Here is an 18,740-nt window from a genome sequence, read left to right on the forward strand (position 1 = left end):
GGGGAAGAAACCTTGCCTGACCTCTATTTACTGACACACATTAGAAATACACATTCGGCTTTTGTTGAGCTGAGACGGTGCTCCTTCAGCCAGTTGCTCAATATGCTTCCACAAACCCACTTTGATCAAAATTAATCACTTATCCGAGGCAGGCAAAAATACACAGCCGCCAGTTTTGTCGCCGCTTTTGTCGTTTAACTCTACTTACTGATAAAGGAGGAGGGGTGGGGTGGACAATGCAAACACCTCCAAGGTTGTGAGGAAGAGCCATTTGCTTTCATTGCATCACCAACCTCCTCATTACAGTTCAAAATCCAAGCTGTTCAATACTTGCTCAAGTTATCTTACCAGATGTAACCGGATACATATGTTGGCCAAGATCCAGAGAAGGAACAAGCCCAACATCTGCAAGCACGTTCAGATGTGTCTGTGAGCTGCACTCTCAGGACCTCCCAAACTGCAGGGTATCCCAAACTGCTTTCTGCACTGCTCTAAACTCAAAAAGGAATTTCAGGATTTTGTATTCATGGTTTTTAAATGACGGGGGGGGGGGGGGGAGAAATCTAGGATCGTGTTAATTTGCCATGATCAGAGAATCATAAAATCATAGATTTGTAGAGTCGGGCTGAAAGGTGTTCTCTACTCCTGCTCTAGAAATATAAAGCAATCCTTTCCATTGGGTTTTTTTTTTTACAAGTAAGCAGTAGGTCTGGATTTATTTCTCTGAAGCCATTTCAATCTTAAATCTTGCAAGTGCTACTTAAAAATTCTCAACAACCCCCCAATGATTGATCCTTGGTTACAGCAGGAAATGACCTCACCTTAGTCTCAAAAGTTCTATTTATGTGCCCAATAATCTCATCATTGATTACTGTGACTGTATTCTAATTATAAATCCATTACCGCCTGAACAGTGAAATAAAATCAATAATACACATAAATGGGAGAAAGGGGTAACTAAAAGCCACACTCAATGCCATTGCATCCCACTGTACTAGTTTATACACTTTTTGCCATCAAACAATGCTACATCATTTAGCAGCAGCGCAATAAATCTCTTCCAATTAGCACAGCCGAACCGTTCGTCAGTTTTGCAATAAATTCCTTCAAAAAGAATGATTACAAAAAATGCTGGAAAAGTCTATGGAGCCCTCAAGTATGATCTGTGCAGCCTCTTCCACATGTTGGGTTGTCACAACTAGCCAAGCATCCTGTATCCAAGAAACTTTTGTGTGTTGGTAATACACAGAAAATATATTTATTGGAACTTGAACAAAAGAGCAGTGAAATTTAGCAGCACACTCGGTCTTGCCTTAACGTGAATTTCTTAAATATACTATTTTAAAGAACTACCATATTCTTTAAAACACACACACAAACTGCTGCTGTATTCGCCTTATTAGCTTAGCCTAATACACAGCCATCAGATGGAAATAACAACTGGCTTAAAGTCTTTGAACCCTTGAAACAAGCCATGCACATTCATTCATTCATTCATTCATTGTTCACATACAAATTAACCACAAATACTAAAGAGAAAGGAAGAAGAAGGGGGGTGGGGAGATACAGCCACAATACATACCATGCATACAATATCCAATGCCCCCCAAAAATTACACCCATGTGACTTCCCTCCACCAGTACTCGACATTTTTATGCTTAAGTGTCATGTTAATTTTGCGTCTTTTAAATATTACTCTATAAATAATCGATTTAGTTATTTTGACTCCTTGTTTTCTTTACAAACTTAGTCTATGCATATCAACATACTGTCTTTGAAACAGTGTTTTTTCATATACTCTTCCAAAACACTGCCATTCTAATCTTAATTTCCGGTTTGTCTGGTGTCTTATGGCTGCCATTAACTTCGCCAATTCTATAAAATCACACATTTTACTTATCCAATCTTCCTTTGTTGGGATAGTATCCCCCCTTCCAATTTTTAGCCTGCAGTAGTCTGGCTGCGGCTGTAGCATACAGAAATAGCCTTTTCTTACGTCGAGGGATGTCCTTGCCTAGGATCCCTAATAAGTACGCCTCTGGTTTCTTTTCTATAGAGGTTTTAAACATATTTTTAAGCTCCTCGTGGGTACATCCCCAGAAACTTATTTAATTTTCTCGCAGCCACACCATACTCAAGCCACGCACATTTTTAGTACCATGACTGCCTGACGCAAGGGCCTCATTCTGTGTCCTCTCTTCTCTGAACATTCTCTCATGCACACCTGGTGTGAAAGCCTGCCCATGACAGGAACAGGTGAAATCTAGGCCAACCATTTTTGGTATGATTACTGGTGCTTGTTGGCTCAACTGGCTGCCGCAGCTAGTTTGGGCATGTCCCTTTACGAGAGACTGTAATAATACCCACTTGGCCTGCAGGTGAGAAAAGATCAAATGGAGGGGGTTGTTTGTTTGGGAGGGTTTTTCTTTGGCAGGATGCCTGGGATAAAGACGTTTTCAGGACATTCACCCTCCTTATTGTACTGGTAAAGAGGAAACCAAGTCAAGTCTTTCTCAAAAAGGGCGTCCGTGCTACATGCTTCCTGACCCATCTGACAAATGGTCAAATGTACCTAATTTAAATGAATTCTGCACTTTTCTAACAGTATGGTCCGAGCCAGAGAATTCCATGGAGAAGAGAGGCTATGCCTAGCGAGGAGGAACAAGATTATGACTACCCATCTACCTTTAAGTGTCCCTGGACCACTTCAGGCCTGTGCAATGTCCATGGACAAGGGTAATGTTTGTGTTTTTCAAACCAGGCTTCCATAGAACCTCTGGGTTCTGCCAGCAGAGGTTCCCCAAAATTTTACAAACTCCTGCTTCAGACACTTCACTTTGCACTCCTTCCACCCACTGATCTTGAGAACTATTGCAAGTTCCAATTATCAACTAGTACAAATTCTAGTGGGTGGGATGCGGGTGGCGCTGTGGTTTAGACCACAGCGCCTAGGGCTTGCTGATCAGAAGGTCGGCGGTTCAAATCCCCGCAACGGGGTGAGCTCCCGTTGCTCGGTCCCTGCTCCTGCCAACCTAGCAGTTCGAAAGCACGTCAAAGTGCAAGTAAATAAATAGGTACCGCTCCGGCAGTAAGGTAAATGGCGTTTCCGTGCGCTGCTCTGGTTCGCCAGAAGCGGCTTAGTTATGCTGGCCACATGAGCCAGAAGCTGTATGCCGGCTCCCTTGGCCAATAAAGCGAGATGAGCACTGCAACCCCAGAGTCGGTCACAACTGGACCTAACGGTCAGGGGTCCCTTTACCTTACAAATTCTCTATCCTTGAATTTTTCCATTAAATCATACAGAACAATATCTATCTCAGTTCTGTGTTGGACAGTTATGTATGTATCCAACCGCAGCATTCACACACAAGAGAGAGATTTCACTTGAGGTTCTGCGGGATATCAAGACATATTACATTTACTTTCTCTGCTCTGTGAAACATGAATCATACTGGAGGTAGAGACATGTCTTCTCCTTTCATTACTTCATTTCCATACGGCAGTGTACATATTTTCATTACTTCTTTGTCCCCGCAGGGCCTTTCTGTAACCCAAATTCTACCAGCAAGTTCTATTAGCTAACTTGCTGACTAGGTAAACACCAGCTGAGCAGTACAGCAACCTTGCCTTGCCTCAGTGTTTCTTGAAAAGTTGTTAGTCCCTTATTTATTGCCACAGCTTCCTCTTTGGTTCAAAGTTTGTCGTATTATTTGTTGTAAGGGATCCTGGCTCTCCATAACACTGACTATCGTCTCATCTCATCTTACCCGTCAACATGACTAACAGGGACCACATTCTACTCTATCACCATTAACAGCTACCCTCAGGCTACAGATCCCAGAGCCTGCATGGGTACTCAATCCATCTGATTACCCAAGTATCTGTTGGGTATGATTAACCATTCCTGAGGCCCCTCAGCACAGAATACAGCAAGCACAGTGCACCAGTCAGATAAGAATTGAGTTTAAGTGAACAAAGAGCTATATGAGTTTGCTCTCTCCAACAGAGTGCATGGAGAAGCTTTTTTGGGAGTGGAAAAACACACCCCATAATGCAGTGATCAAGATCACTGGATCAAGGCAGCAGACTATCATATTCAAATACTCAAGAGGCACCAAACTGTTTTCAATCCCAATACTATTATTTTTATTAAAGGTAAAGGTAAAGGTACCCCTGCCCGTACGGGCCAGTCTTGACAGACTCTGGGGTTGTGCGCCCATCTCACTCAAGAGGCCAGGGGCCAGCGCTGTCCGGAGACACTTCCGGGTCACGTGGCCAGCGTGACAAAGCTGCATCTGGCGAGCCAGAGCCGCACACGGAAACGCCGTTTACCTTCCCGCTGGTAAGCGGTCCCTATTTATCTACTTGCACCCGGAGGTGCTTTCGAACTGCTAGGTTGGCAGGCGCTGGGACCGAGCAGCTGGAGCGCACCCCGCCGCAGGGATTCGAACCGCCGACCTTTCGATCGGCAAGCCCTAGGTGCTGAGGCTTTAACCCACAGCGCCACCTGCGTCCCTATTATTTTTATTAGATGCTTTCAAATCATACAGCTTTTTTCAATAGGCTATATATAACAGTGCACCATTAAAAAAAAAAACCTGCATAAATGCTTAAAAGGAGGGGGGGAGTTACCCCAGGAACTTAAAGGTAAAGGGACCCCTGACCATAAGGTCCAGTTGTGGCCGACTCTGGGGTTGCTTTATTGGCCAAGGGAGCCAGCGTACAGTTTCTGGGTCATGTGGCCAGCATGACTAAGCCGCTTCTGGCAAACCAGAGCAGCACACGGAAACATGAGCATAATGCAACCCGCATCTGCGCATGCGCAGGTCGCAATCTGCCGCTTCTGCACATGCACATGGTGTCATTTTGAGCGTCTGTGCTTGCACGAGCAGCGAAACCCGGAAGTAACCCTTTCCAGTACTTCCGGGTCGCCGCAGGATGCAACCTGAAATGTTCAACCTGAAGCAAACGCAACACGAGGTATGGCTGTACATGCTTTATCGTGATTGGTTTTAAACTGTATTTCAAGTATTTAGAAAACATTTAATTGCCCTTTGCAAACCTGCCCTGCCATTACGTTCCTTGGTAGAGGACTGTCAATATGGCAATGAGCATTCATCCTGATTTGCTTGTGGGGGTGTTTATGTATCTTAGGGTTACCATCTCTTGAAGAGCAAAAATTAGGACAGTCTGAGCCGCTGCCAGCCCAAGCTGAGGAAAGGGGCATGTTGGTCCCCCAAAAGAGGACATATCCAGGTTTTCCCGGACATATGGCAAACCTAATATCTTCCCGTCAGTTATTCATGCATCCCACACTTCTGAATCCATTTCCCCTCCGCAAGAAGTCTAGCTCTTCTTTAGAGTGGGTTTGTTGTGCTAGGGCAGCAGAACCCCTTTAATCCACTTCAATTGTGCAAACCTAAAGTCCCAACATGCACTTGAATCCCTCCTGTGAAATAATGTCAGTGTGGAGACTCCCTGAATCCCTTTTGGGATAAGATCAGGCACCCCAAGTTTCCATGCAGAAACCTATGCAGCCCATTTTCACTAAGATCCCTTAGGTCCTTAGGTCGATTTAATCCGGCCCCCGTGGCAGCATATGTCCTGGGGTAAAATCCTCTTTAAAAGCCCAATAACTTTTGGGTAAAATTGTAAAAAAAAAAGCTCAACAACTTTGGTCGGCCCTCACGCATGTTCACTTCATCAAATCTGGCCCTCTTTGAAAAAAGTTTGGGCGCCCCTGCCTTAGAGCACGCCAATACTTCTGTTTTGGCACATATTGCATGAAAAAGCCATCTGCAAACCGTGCTCCGTTTACTATGAAGATTTTACTGCCCTCGCGACAGTCACTTTATCCATTCTCTTTTGCGTAGCATTTAAATACAGTTAGCTGGGAATATACAAAGGAACTCTTCCCCCCCCCCCCCATTTGCGCATTTCCAGTAGGCTCAGAGATTAATATCTATCTCTATTAGAATCCCAACCAAAGCCCAAGTCAGGTAATTACATATTTTTTTAATTTAAAAAAAATCCTGCACTTTTAATTCAATATTTTCCTAGAGTTTAGTGAAGCCATTCAGTTTCGAACAGCTGTCATACTTCATGCGAGGATTATCTCTAAACCATGTACAGTTTGTATTCCAGTTTGTTAACTTTGGGGTGAATAAAAAGCTATTACGAAAAAGTAGCATTCATAATTACACTCTTCAGTGGACAAAGAAAATGCACTGGTTCTAGACGGTAATTATTTACACAGGCGTCAAGGGGGATTACCAGGCTACCTTTATGACAAGTTCAGAGCCTGATCACATAAAGTGGAACTGCTACAGAGGGATAGTTTTACTTCAATACTCTGACAGCTCAAACGCAGTAAAATTGGACAAAAGGCAGCTTAACCTACCCACCCCCTTTTAAAGCAGTCTTCCTCAGCTTCGTGCCCTGCAGATGTTTTGGACTACAGTTCCCATGAGGAATTGGGACTGATGGGAGTGGAAGTCCAAAACCTCTAGACGGCACCAGCTGGAGAAGACTACTTTAAAGCATTCTCTTGAACACTTCTAATACCAAACACGGTCACTGGTGCAAAACTAACACAGGGACAAAGAAATAATACAGCCAGTTATATAAACACAGAATTTCAGGCCAATCCTAACCATATTTTCTTAATAATAATAATAATAATATGTATTATTTGTACCCTGCCCATCTGGCTGGGCTTCCCAGCCACTCTTCCAACAAAGATTAAAAATACATTAAAATGTCATACATTAAAAACTTCCCTTCAGATGTCTTCTAAATGTCAGGTAGTTGTTTATCTCTTTGACATCTGATGGGAAGGCGTTCCACAGGGTGGGCGCCACTACCAAGAAGGCCCTCTGCCTGGTTCCCTATAACTTGGCTTCTCGCAGTGAGGGAACCACCAAAAGGCCCTCGGCGCTGGGCCTCAGTGTCTGGGCAGAACGATGGAGGTGGAGACGCTCCTTCAGGTATACTGGTCCGAGGCCATTTAGGACTTTCAAGGTCAGCACCAACACTTTGAATTGTGCTCGGAAACGGGAGCCAATGTAGGTCTTTCAGGACCGGTGTTATATGGTCTCAGCAACTGCCCCCAGTCACCAATCTAGCTGCTGCATTCTGGATTAGTTGTAGTTTCCGGGTCACCTTCAAAGGTAGCCCCACGTAGAACGCATTGCAGTAATCCAAGCGGGAGATAACTAGAGCATGCACCACTCTGGTGAGACAGTCTGCGGGCAGGTAGGATCTCAGCCTGTGTACCAGGTGGAGCTGGTAGACAGCTGCCCTGCATACAGAATTGACCTGCGCCTCCATGGACAGCTGTGAGTCCAAAATGACTCCCAGGCTGCACACCTGGTCCTCCAGGGGCACAGTTACCCCATTCAGGACCAGGGAGTCCTCCACACCAGCCCACCCCCTGTCCTCCAAGAACAGTACTTCTGTCTTTTGTCTTCTTAAAAGTAAGTCTCACAGATTCATGCTTGTGTCAGCATGCCTACAGTTGCAGCCTTAGGGTGCAATTCTAAACATACTTACTTGGTGCCAATAAAGAGTTTACATGGTCAATTGACTCTTCTGCATGATGGGGAAACAGGTGCATTGTCTTGCCTTTCAGCATTTATCTAAAGTAACCTGCAATTGTAGGGTGTTCTAAGAAGGCAGCACATTCACACAACTGTTGTTTTTCGCTTACTTTTTGAAAGGGAAGGATCAAGTGAATGGGGCCCTATTTAACAGGACCTGTGTCACATACTGTGTCACATACTGGTTTTCCCAGTAGTCATGTATGGAAGTGAAAGCTGGACCAGAAAGAAGGCTGATCGCCGAAGAATTGATGCTTTTGAATTATGGTGCTGGAGGAGACTCTTGAGAGTCCCATGGACTGCAAGAAGATCAAACCTCTCCATTCTTAAGGAAATCAGGCCTGAGTGCTCATTGGAAGGACAGGTCGTGAAGCCGAGGCTCCAATACTTTGGCCACTTCATGAGAAGAGAAGACTCCCTGGAAAAGACCCTGATGTTGGGAAAGATGGAGGGCACAAGGAGAAGGGGACGACAGAGGACCAGATGGTTGGATAGTGTTCTCAAAGCTACCAGCATGAGTTTGACCAAACTGCGGGAGGCAGTGGAAGACAGAAGTGCCTGGCGTGCTCTGGTCCATGGGGTCATGAAGAGTCGGACACGACTAAACGACTAAACAACAACAACAAGTGTCACATAGAATGGTGGAAAGGAGGCACTCCACCATGCAAAGGAATCAGTTGTCTGAATAATGTCTAAAGACCTGCAGTGAAACATCCCCAATTTGACACGCATTGGTCCACCACTGTCTTAGACCTAACAGCCTGATTTGCTGGTTTTAGGGGTGTTGGGTGCTTCCCATTTGTTTCTAAATTTAAAAAGCCACTGCTCCTGTTCTAAAACTACAGGTAACAGAAATCATCCTCCCTGGGGCAGCACAAGCATCGCACTGGCAGCATCATTCCAGGGGCAGCCTGAGCTCTGGAATTAACCTGCAGAGGAGTTTTCTGAAACCCACCAAGCGGGAAGAAAACACATCCTTTCTGGAACATCAAAGGCCAAGTGATCGGTTACTTACTAGGCAAGCTTGAGGGAGAAAGCTGTTCATCCTGGAAATACTCCACATCCCTTCAAGGTACTGCTGAGCCTGGATCGTCACTGAGCTCAATGCTCCGCTAAGGCCACCGGGAGCCACTGTCACCTGAACGCTAGAGTTTGGGAACCCGCCTGCACCTTGCGGCCATCCTATTCCCTTCTTCCTCTCCGTCCCGGAGAAAAGGCTTGCAGTTTTGCCAGGCTGCCTGCCCACCTGCCCGGCCATGAGAGACACGTCCCTCTGAGAGGACACAGTGACCACGTTTTGGGAGGTCAGCCTTGGCAACACAGCAGCCATTGCCGCGGCACTTTGTATGGGGTCTGCTGCGTCTTGGCAGCTGGCCTGGTCGAGGTTGTGGATGACCTGGAGGGCTTCTTGCTTCAGCTGGTTCAGGTGAGCTGCACAGACATCACACCTGCTCTCCCCTTCGCTCCTGGGTTTCTGTAAGTATTCAGGCACTTGAAGCTTGTCAAAAATTAAAGCTGATAATCGGGGGTCCTGAAAGAAAAGGAGAAGCAAAATAAGTCAAAGGCGCAGACGAGGGAAAGGAGAGAAAGTCAAAACAAGCCTACGATGATGATGATGATGATGATGATGATGATGATTTATTTGTACCCAGCCCATCTGGCTGGGCTTCCCCAACAACTCTGGGCGGCTTCCAACAAAGATTAAAAATACATTAAAATGTCACACATTAAAAACTTCCCTGAACAGGGCTGCCTTCAGATGTCTTCTAAATGTCAGGTAGTTGTTTATCTCTTTGACATCTGATGGGAGGGCGTTCCACAGGGCGGGTGCCACTACCAAAAAAGGCCCTCTACCTGGTTCTCTGTAGCTATGCAATCTAGACCCGTGATAAAGGACACAGGGTTGCACTGCATCCAACCAAGTTCAGTTAGCCAAGTTTCAGGCTATTTGGCCATCTATCGCAGCCAGGTCCACTCTGGATGGCAGTGAATCGCCAGTCCTGCACATCACCTGTAACCTGATCCTTTCAAATGGAGACAGAGCAAGGACTGAACCTGACATTTTCTGGACGTGACACTGGTGCTCTTTCATTGTACTGCGGTCCCTCTCCATAAAGCCAAGACAAAATCACTGCTCCACCTAGTTCAGTACTTTCTGCTCTGACTGGCAGCAGCTGTCCAAGGACTCCAGCAGAGAACTTTCCCATCACTTGCCACCGTTTTAACGGGAGATCCTGGGGGTTCAGCCTCTTTCTCCACTCAAAGCATGGATTCCGTCACCAAGCTATGACCCCCCCTTCCCAAACATAAATGTCCTATTCCACTGAGAAAAGCACCAATTCACAAACGAGGTTGCCTTATGCATCTCTCAGTCTACATATGGGGCAAGTGGTTTTGCTGGTTTTCTGCGCCTGAAAGTACTGTAACCAGAGAATGCAATTATTTCCACATATGGCAGAATCACCCATGTTCAGAGGAGGTGGCCACTGTGCCTCTGCATGAGTAACTTCGGGCAGGCCTCCTGGCACTCATGTCCACCCTGCAGTCTTTCCATGTGAAATTTGTTGGCTGAACGAGATGAGCCTTTGGCTTAACTATGCTTCTTTTAATGTAGCTGTTAGCAGTTTGCGAACACGGCCTCATCTTCAGCCATGATGGTCTGCATATGCATCAGGCTATCCACCCTCTTCAGCTCCCTGACGGACTCTCCATGGCTGATTAATACACCATAATAATAAGCAGCGTTACTCTGCAATGCCCAGCGTGAAAATGATTATCAGACACTAACAGCAGAACTTATGGTGCATTCAGTAACTGCTCATCTACTTACCTTTTTAATTAACTCTCCATTTAAAATAAATAAATAAATAAAAATCTAATATACACATCTCTTCTTCATGCTCAGAAACAACCTTGGGAATTCCATGCACCACCCCCAAACTCGTTTGCAAAGGCTCACAACGATATTCAAGCCATGGAAATTGGACCTTGGAGCATTAAAAAGAGATTATAGCATGACCTGATGGACGGCTTTCCTGTACTCTGTTATTGTTTCCTTCTTGCCGAAAGCAAGGAATCAGAAAGAAGTGGGTATGATCTCCATCCACAATTTCCACATCTCTTTTCGGGGGACCAGAGTGGAAGATACACACTTTCAAAGAATTGAGCATGGAAGGAATGAGCGACTCATGACAAATCACACTTTTGCCTCTGATAAACAGGTTCAGCAGGTTTTCATATTGCCTAAAACAAACAAGCGAAAACCCTGTGAAGCCACTTTGACCAGAGGCAAGTAAAGGTAAAGGTACCCCTGCCCGTATGGGCCAGTCTTGACAGACTCTGGGGTTGTGCGCCCATCTCACTTAAGAGGCCAGGGGCCAGCGCTGTCCGGAGACACTTCCGGGTCACGTGGCCAGCGTGACATCGCTGCTCTGGCGAGCCAGAGCCGCACACGGAAACGCCGTTTACCTTCCCGCTGGTAAGCGGTCCCTATTTATCTACTTGCACCCGGAGGTGCTTTCGAACTGCTAGGTTGGCAGGTGCTGGGACCGAGCAGCGGGAGCGCACCCCGCCGCAGGGATTCGAACCGCCGACCTTTCGATCGGCAAGCCCTAGGCGCTGAGGCTTTAACCCACAGCGCCACCTGCGTCCCTGACCAGAGGCAACAGTGAGGCAAAATATGTGAGCCTACCTGCCGGAAACCACTTTCAATGCTTCTTTGAAAGTACTGTCTGTCTTCTAAATTTTCCAGTCACTTACGGAACCTGGGCGTTTCAGCTAATACATCTTTACGCTATAACTGCTCTTGATGAGAAACACAATTGAAGCCTGCAGCTACTTTCTGAGCCGCTAAGATATACACACACCGGTGCTGAATTAAAAGCATCACCTATTCTTTTCCCACAGAGTTTTCCTCCCTCCTAATTTAATTCGTTTCAAGGCTCGGCAGGTTCCCCACATAACCTTGTGCCACCAAGCTCCTGGAAACCCCTCATTCGGAAACTCTCATTGCCTATCTCCTAAAACACGCAAAAGGCTCGCTTTCTCCAAACAGGACTATCGCAGGGATTAAAGCAAAAGATTAAATCCAGCTTGCTTGTAAATCTGCAGCTAACACTAATGCCCTGCAACAGACCCGGCCAACTTCAAGGGCTCACGTTGAGCTCTTTAGACAATTAAGGTTTTAAATGGAAAGATCAGAGCCCAGCTGATGGCTTGTGTATTTAATTCAAAGAAGGAGGGGGAGGGGTGCTTTAATTTCACTCGTTAGTAATGAGGGCAGACAAAGCAGATCACCTATTTGAATTAGGACTGTTTCTAAAGCACCCTCCCAAATTAGCTCCCCTCTCAAAACACACACACAACCCCAAAGTCTTGCTGCTTTAATGACAAGCTGTGAATGCTCACCAGGAAGCAAATATCCCATTATAACCCACCTTTTCCAACTTTAATTAGGACATACATCTGAAGCTTCTCCTCCTTTTTACTGCCCTGCCACTGATACTTGGAATTACTCATTACCCTCTTATACTCAAGGATCATTTCTTGCAGCAAATGGCTGAGCACACTACTTGTAATTATCTCTTGAACCTGAAAAATGGAATTAGGTATACAGTGGTACCTCTGGTTGCAAACGGGATCCGTTCCGGAGCCCCGTTCACAACCTGAAAGGAACGCAAGAAGCGGTCGCGATTCGCCGCTTCTGCGCATGACGTCATTTTGCACGTCTGTGCATGCATGAGCGGCGAAGCCCGGAAGTAACCATTTCCAGTATTTCTGGGTTGCCGCAGGACGCAACCTGAAAAGACGTAACCTGAACCAAACGTAACAAGAGGTATAACTGTACAACCATGCATCTTGCCATTCACATGCTTGTGTGTCGGGTGGGTAGAGACTACCTGCAAGCAAGCGACTAAGTGGAAAACTGCACCTGAGCCCCACCTGACACACACCTGCTCCTACTGCCGCCAGCTCAGCCACAGCAACTGTGTGCAGTTGTCACAGTGATGCACTGTATGTTGCCAACTAGAAGCAGCACCATAAGACTATGACAACTGCAAGCCCTGGTTTTAAAGGGCTGGGGCGTGAACCTAAGTTAATACAGTGGTACTATGGTTTTGGAACAGCTTAGTTTATGAACAACTTGGAAATAGAACGCTGCAAAACCAGAGGTAGGTGTTCTGGTTTGTGAACTTTGCCTTGCAAGCTAAACACGTTCTGCTTCCTGTTGAGTGTGTTCCGTTTGTATATTGAGTCCCCCGCTGCTCATCAGAGGCTTCCTATTGAGTCTGTCGGCTGTGGAGTCCTGAGCACCCACGCAACACAGAGGTGATATTTGGAGCTTTTGCTTTTGCTAATTTTTTGCGTTTTTGTTTGTGCAGCTTTTTCGGTTTTTTGACTGTGACTTGTTTTTCTGACTGTGGAACCCAGTTCAGCTACTGATTGATTGTGTGACTGCAGAAATGGATAAAAGCCCCCCATCCAAACAATGACTATCATCAGGGCATGGGGGGGGGGGGAATAATTTCATTTTTTATCATCTACAATACCGCCTTATTTATTTTATAGTACAGTACATTGATTATTGCTTTCATGTTATGGATCAATGGTCTTGTTAGATAGTAAAATTCATGTAAAATCGCTGTTTGAGGGGTTGTTTTTAAAAGTCTGGAACGGATTAATCCATTTTGCATTACTTTCGATGGGAAAGCACGCCTTGGTTTTGGAACGTTTTGGTTTTGAAACAGACTTCCCGAACGGATTAAGCTTGGGAACCAAGCCAATATGAGAAGGATAAAACATCAGCATGCAGTAATGTAATACAATTTGCATCACCTTTCGATAAGCTCTGTTTGGAGGTGATCATGCACTTCTTTGTATCTGACCAAGGAATTCGCAAGCATCATTTTTCTGTCTTCTCGGGTCTTTCACAGACCGCAGTGAGCTGCTTCACTCAAGCTGGTGAGTATGCGCCATATATTTTAAGCATGCAGTTTTCACCAAAGAATCCTGGGAGCTGTAGCTTGTTAAGGGTGCTTGGAAATGTAGCTCTCTGAGGGGTTAAACTACAAATACTACACATTTTCCTGCACTACATGCTGAGGAAATCGCAATAGAAACATTAGCAATTTCCCCTAAACCATTATGACAAGAGTTGTTGTGGCTGTTTTAATCTTTACTGAAATCACAAAGGAACAAAGGCATACATATCCTTAAAGCATCTAATCAAACAAAGAAGAAAAAGTAAACAAATTGCACAAATACCCGTCAGAAAATAAACGTGTTCTAATTTCAGAGCCTGTTCTAAATGTAGCGCTGCTGTTTACAGAGTTAGTCAAGAACGTCTGGTAATTCCAGAAGTGCTGGGGACCTGGGTCAAGTATGGATTATTCCATATACTTGCGTATCTCACTAGGGTTGTAGCTTCTTGCTGCCCCCAGTATTTCAGCCTCTCCCCTCCACACACACCTTGTACAATGATTTATGGGTTCTACTGAAAGGCATTTTAATTATGGCTTCTCTCTCTCTGTGGCTGGAGACCCTGTTGCAGGGGGGAGGAGAGAGAGACTTTGAAGTTTCAGAGGAAGTTGCTTATGTTCAGGGCAGAGGAAACTCCCTCCCCTCCCTCCCATTCTACAAAGATATTTTCTAAAACACAGGGAAAATTAAACCCAGATCAGGACATCCACTGCTGCTTCTAACTAAAAAATTAAAAACTACCTGAGCTGCAATCAGGAATGTCCCTTGGATAAACTGGCCTTCATGATGACTGTCATAAGCAAACATTCATTAAATTGCACGGCAATGCTGCTCTATAAACCCTTGTTTATCTCCATCTTCTAAAGCGAGGCTGGAGAAGGTGTGGACTTCCAGATGTTCTTGGACTCTAGCTCCCATCAGCCCTACCCAGTGGTCAGGGATGATGGGAGGTGTGGTTCAGCAACATCTGGAGGGGCCACATGTTATACACCCCTATGCTAAACACTTAACCGTACATGAAAAGTCATCTTGTGTCTGGGAGAGGCACAGATTCAGATAAACCTGAAGAGGAAGGCAATTCCAGGTGTATGGTACATCCACTGAACCAGCAGCAGCACAACCGGACGCCTTCATCTTCCCCAGCTGCAACAAAACATGTCTCTCCCATCCATATTGGTCTCTACAGCCACAGCAGGCGCTGTAACTCTCCAACAGTCTGACTTCGCCCAGGAAGGCATGCAACCACTTTTTAAAACCAACAGCCCTCCCAAAGTGGCGATAAAACAATGCCATCGAGATTGCAACACCAAAAACCACACACAAATTAGAGACAAGTAGCATGCCGCAGAGAAGGCTACACCAGAAGCCTATAGAGCAACATATGAATCCTCAGCCACAATCTGGAGTGTTGCAGCCAAGAAATAAGATATACCATCTTTGTGGGATATAGACCCACTGGTTAGACTTCTAACAACATCACTGCTCCCTTCCTATGATGATGACACCAAAGGAGTATTATTAATTGGAGGGCCAGTAGGTATTAGTATTTAATGCATGTATTAATCCACAAGCAAAGCAAACCTTTGGAGGGCTAAAGTTTGAGCTTCAACTCAATTCACAGCTCCACCAGCAGTTATCTCAGCAGGATTTCCTGCATCCATGTTGTCTTCCCACACCCTTGACAGATCAGTTTTCCTGCCAGAATTCACATTTATTTATTTACTTATAAGTTTTCTACCTGTCCTTTCAATCAAGTGATCCTCAACTTAGGATAAACAACAAGCCTCCACATTCAACTTATTTGGGCGCCAGTATTGTGAAAGGAGGAGAACAAAATCTTCTCTCTGTCCTCTTTCTCTACCCCACGCATGATTTTATGCACTACAAACATGTTCCCTCTTACTTGACTGTCCCCCCCCCTCATTTTACAGGGGCAAAACCCTTCTCAAGGTGTTGAAAGAGCCCCTTATAAACAGCTTGGCTGGTTTCTGTAAACTATCAACAATAAAATAAGAATAACCAGCTCCCTGTAGCAAGGGGCCTACTCCCCATCTATTCCCCACACCCCACAGAGGCCCCAGCTGTGCGGTGAGATTACTTCTATTTTTTCCACTTGGTGCAACAAAAACACCTGGCTAATGGATGGGCGTGACGGAAACACAAGTTACTGTTAGGAACATTAAATGTCACTTAAAACGTTAAGCCAGCCCTGTTAAAGGGGTTTTATTATCCTGTGACAATCCCCGCCCCAATCTACACATTTAATCTCCCTACCCCACAGCCCTAGTGAATCTTCACTTTAATAGCCTTCTTTCCATATAAAACCTTATATGGAGGTTACCCCCTCTGGGGTTGCACAAGGAAGGTGCTGGAGTCTGCAACCAAATGCTGCCAAAGGTGCTGTGAGCCAAGACGGGGGTGGGTCGGTGAAGAAGCTGTCCACAAAAGCTACCTTGCAGACAAAAGGGAGAGACAGACAAATGAGATCCAGTGGTTTTAAAGCAGGGGTTGGGTGGCCATCTGGCATGGATGCTTTAGTTGAGATTCCTGCATTGCAGGCGGCTGGACAATGACCTTTGGGGTCCCTTCTAATTCTACAATTCTATGGCTTAAATATATATATATATATATATATATAAACAACTAGTACAGTGGTACCTCAGGATGCCAATGGGATCCGTTCCGGAGCCCCGTTCGCATCCCGAACAGAATGTAAGACGTGACAGCGCATCTGCACATGTGTGGATCACGTTTCGCCGCTTCTGCGCATGCGTGTGACATTATTTTGAGCATCTGCGCATGCGCGAGCGGCGAAACCTGGAAGTAATGTGCTCCGTTACTGCGGAGCGCAACCCGAAAGCGCTCAACCTGAAGCATATTTATCCCAAGGTATGACTGTGATTGCAGCACTATGCACTCTTACTTGAAAGTGACTGACTCCTACAGACTGAAACTCAGTGGGATTTCGATTTCCTTCTTCCCGACTAAGCATACATGGCATTGCGAAGTTGCATCCCTAAGCATGGCGGTAGTTACTTCTGAGACCCAAACTTAGGTCTCCAGCTGTTTTTGGACTAGAGTTCCCATCATCCCTGACCCACTGGTACTGCTAGCTAAGGAGGACTTGGATTTGTAGTCCTAACAACAGCTGGAGACCCACGTTTGGGGAAGCTTGACCTAGAACTTTTGAGGTGCTGGATTTCTAATGAAGGTTGGAAGATTCAGGACAGACAAAAACGAAGTACTTCTTCGCAGCACGTGGTTAAACTATGGAATTCTCCTCCCTGGGGAAGTAGTGATGGCCAACAACTTGGGTGGCTTTAAAAAAGGAATAGACAAATTCAGGGAGGAAAAGGCTATCAACGTCATGATGGACGTTTGCCTCTACTGTCAGAGACAACATATCTCTGAGAACCAGTTGTTGCAGAGTGCTGTCATTCTCAAGTCCTGCTTCTGGGTTTCCCACAGGCTAGCCGTGTAAGAGCAAGATGCTAGGCTAGAAGAACCATGGGCCTGATCCAGCTGGCTGCTCTTAATGTTATTATGAGTAAGCATGCCCAGGCTCAGGCTGCAGGACTTCAACATTATGCACATTGATTTGAGAGTAAGCCGCAGTGAACTTCGTGGGACTTACTCATGAGTAATCAAAGAGGCTGTAGGGGACGCTGTAGGGGCATTTTGATTGCTTTATACGACATATTCAATAGGCTGAGTACCACCTGTGTTTGTGCCGTAATTCTGGTCTGCTGCTTCAAGATTATCTAATAGAATTTCCACACTATTGCAAATCTGGAGCTCATCATAAATGCAGGTTAAAATGTGCTTCGATGCACGCCCAGCCAACACCATTCGACACACGCCCACCTGAACTACAGACAAATGTGCTCTTCCTATAGATCTATAAATCTACCACCGAGCTACAGTTATTCCCTTTTGTGTCAGTGCTCAGAGAGGAAAAGGGAATCAATCATCCATATGATTGAACTGCAAAAATGTGCTACAATTCAGAGAGAAGTGTTGTTTCAGTCAGATTTAAATTAGGACATGGGTGGCTAAGTTGTTTCAATGACCAACATATAGGGTGGAAGGAAAATGGAGTGGGGAGGTGTAAATCCAGAAAGGAAAAAAATCAAGCTCAGTGGTGGGCACTCAGTGGTAGAGCATTTGCTTTTTGTGCAGAAAGTCTGGCATTTCCAGGTAGGGCTGGGAGGGACTGTCTGAAATCCTGGAGATCAGCTGGCAGTGAGTGTAGGCAATACTGAGCTAGATGGATCAATCGTCCGACACCTTTCAGGGTTTCTATGTTCCTAACCTGGGCCCCTCCAAAGTATGAGACTACAACTCTCATCAACCCCAGCCAGCACTGCAGGAAGCTGGAGAAGGCTACTCTAGAGGAGACTGATACCTGCATTTCCAAGGTCAACTTTTCCACTCCATTGTCATCTCCTGGGTCATTATTTGCAGCTGGATCCATTGCCACCTCCCTGCTTTCAAAGCAGAGCCTTGGTGAGACCATGGCTTTCTGCCAAACAGATATTCCTATTGATTCTGGGTTTCCCACTAAGCCCACTGCTGCCTTTGGGCTTGAGGTCAGGGAGGCAACAGGGAAGAGGAAGAATCAGGGATCAAGGCAGGGCTTGGGACGTGGTCAGAGGGGGTTATTAGGAAACCCAGGGGAATTGTGCATGAGATGGAACACAGAAAGCTGTCGGGCCACTGGTACATCTAGACCAGTATGGTCAACATGTGACTGGCGGTGTCTCGCCAGGGTTTCAGGTGAGAGTCTAAACACAACTGAATCATCAGTCACTGAAAAGCAAGGCAGCTGATTGCCAAAAAGAGAGAGAAGGTCAGTCAACAACTCTAATATGCATATATACACCAAAAGGTCTTAATGGAGCCATCTGGACCACCAGCTAGGTAAATGAGTGGGGAGAAGTGGCAGATTGGAAGACCCCCAAAACACATTAGTAGCACCATCAATTACAGCCAAACCACACCCAAGTGTGAAGTTTCACAAGTAGGCATTCTACCACACTTACACTGAGCTAGTTTGCTCACCTTGTCCAGCATGATTTTTTTGCAGGGGCCACTGAAAGGTCATCCTCTGAGATACTTGCCCATAAGTAGCAGAAGGATAAGAGAATTACAACCAATCTTAC

General features: G+C 45.7%; 1 protein-coding gene across 2 annotated transcripts in view; it reads right to left on the reverse strand.

Annotated features, from left to right (window-relative positions):
* Window positions 1-18,740, reverse strand: part of KIF26A (kinesin family member 26A) — a 154,332-nt gene that overhangs the window by 79,888 nt on the left and 55,704 nt on the right. For both annotated transcript variants that reach the window (XM_081908363.1, XM_081908362.1), the window contains exon 3: window positions 8,615-9,130. In XM_081908363.1, the coding sequence (XP_081764489.1) occupies window positions 8,615-9,130 (516 nt within the window). The remainder of the gene's footprint in view (window positions 1-8,614; window positions 9,131-18,740) is intronic.

The sequence above is a fragment of the Podarcis melisellensis genome (genome assembly GCF_964234715.1).
Source record: "Podarcis melisellensis genome assembly, chromosome: 1".
Classification (NCBI taxonomy): Eukaryota; Metazoa; Chordata; class Lepidosauria; order Squamata; family Lacertidae; genus Podarcis; species Podarcis melisellensis.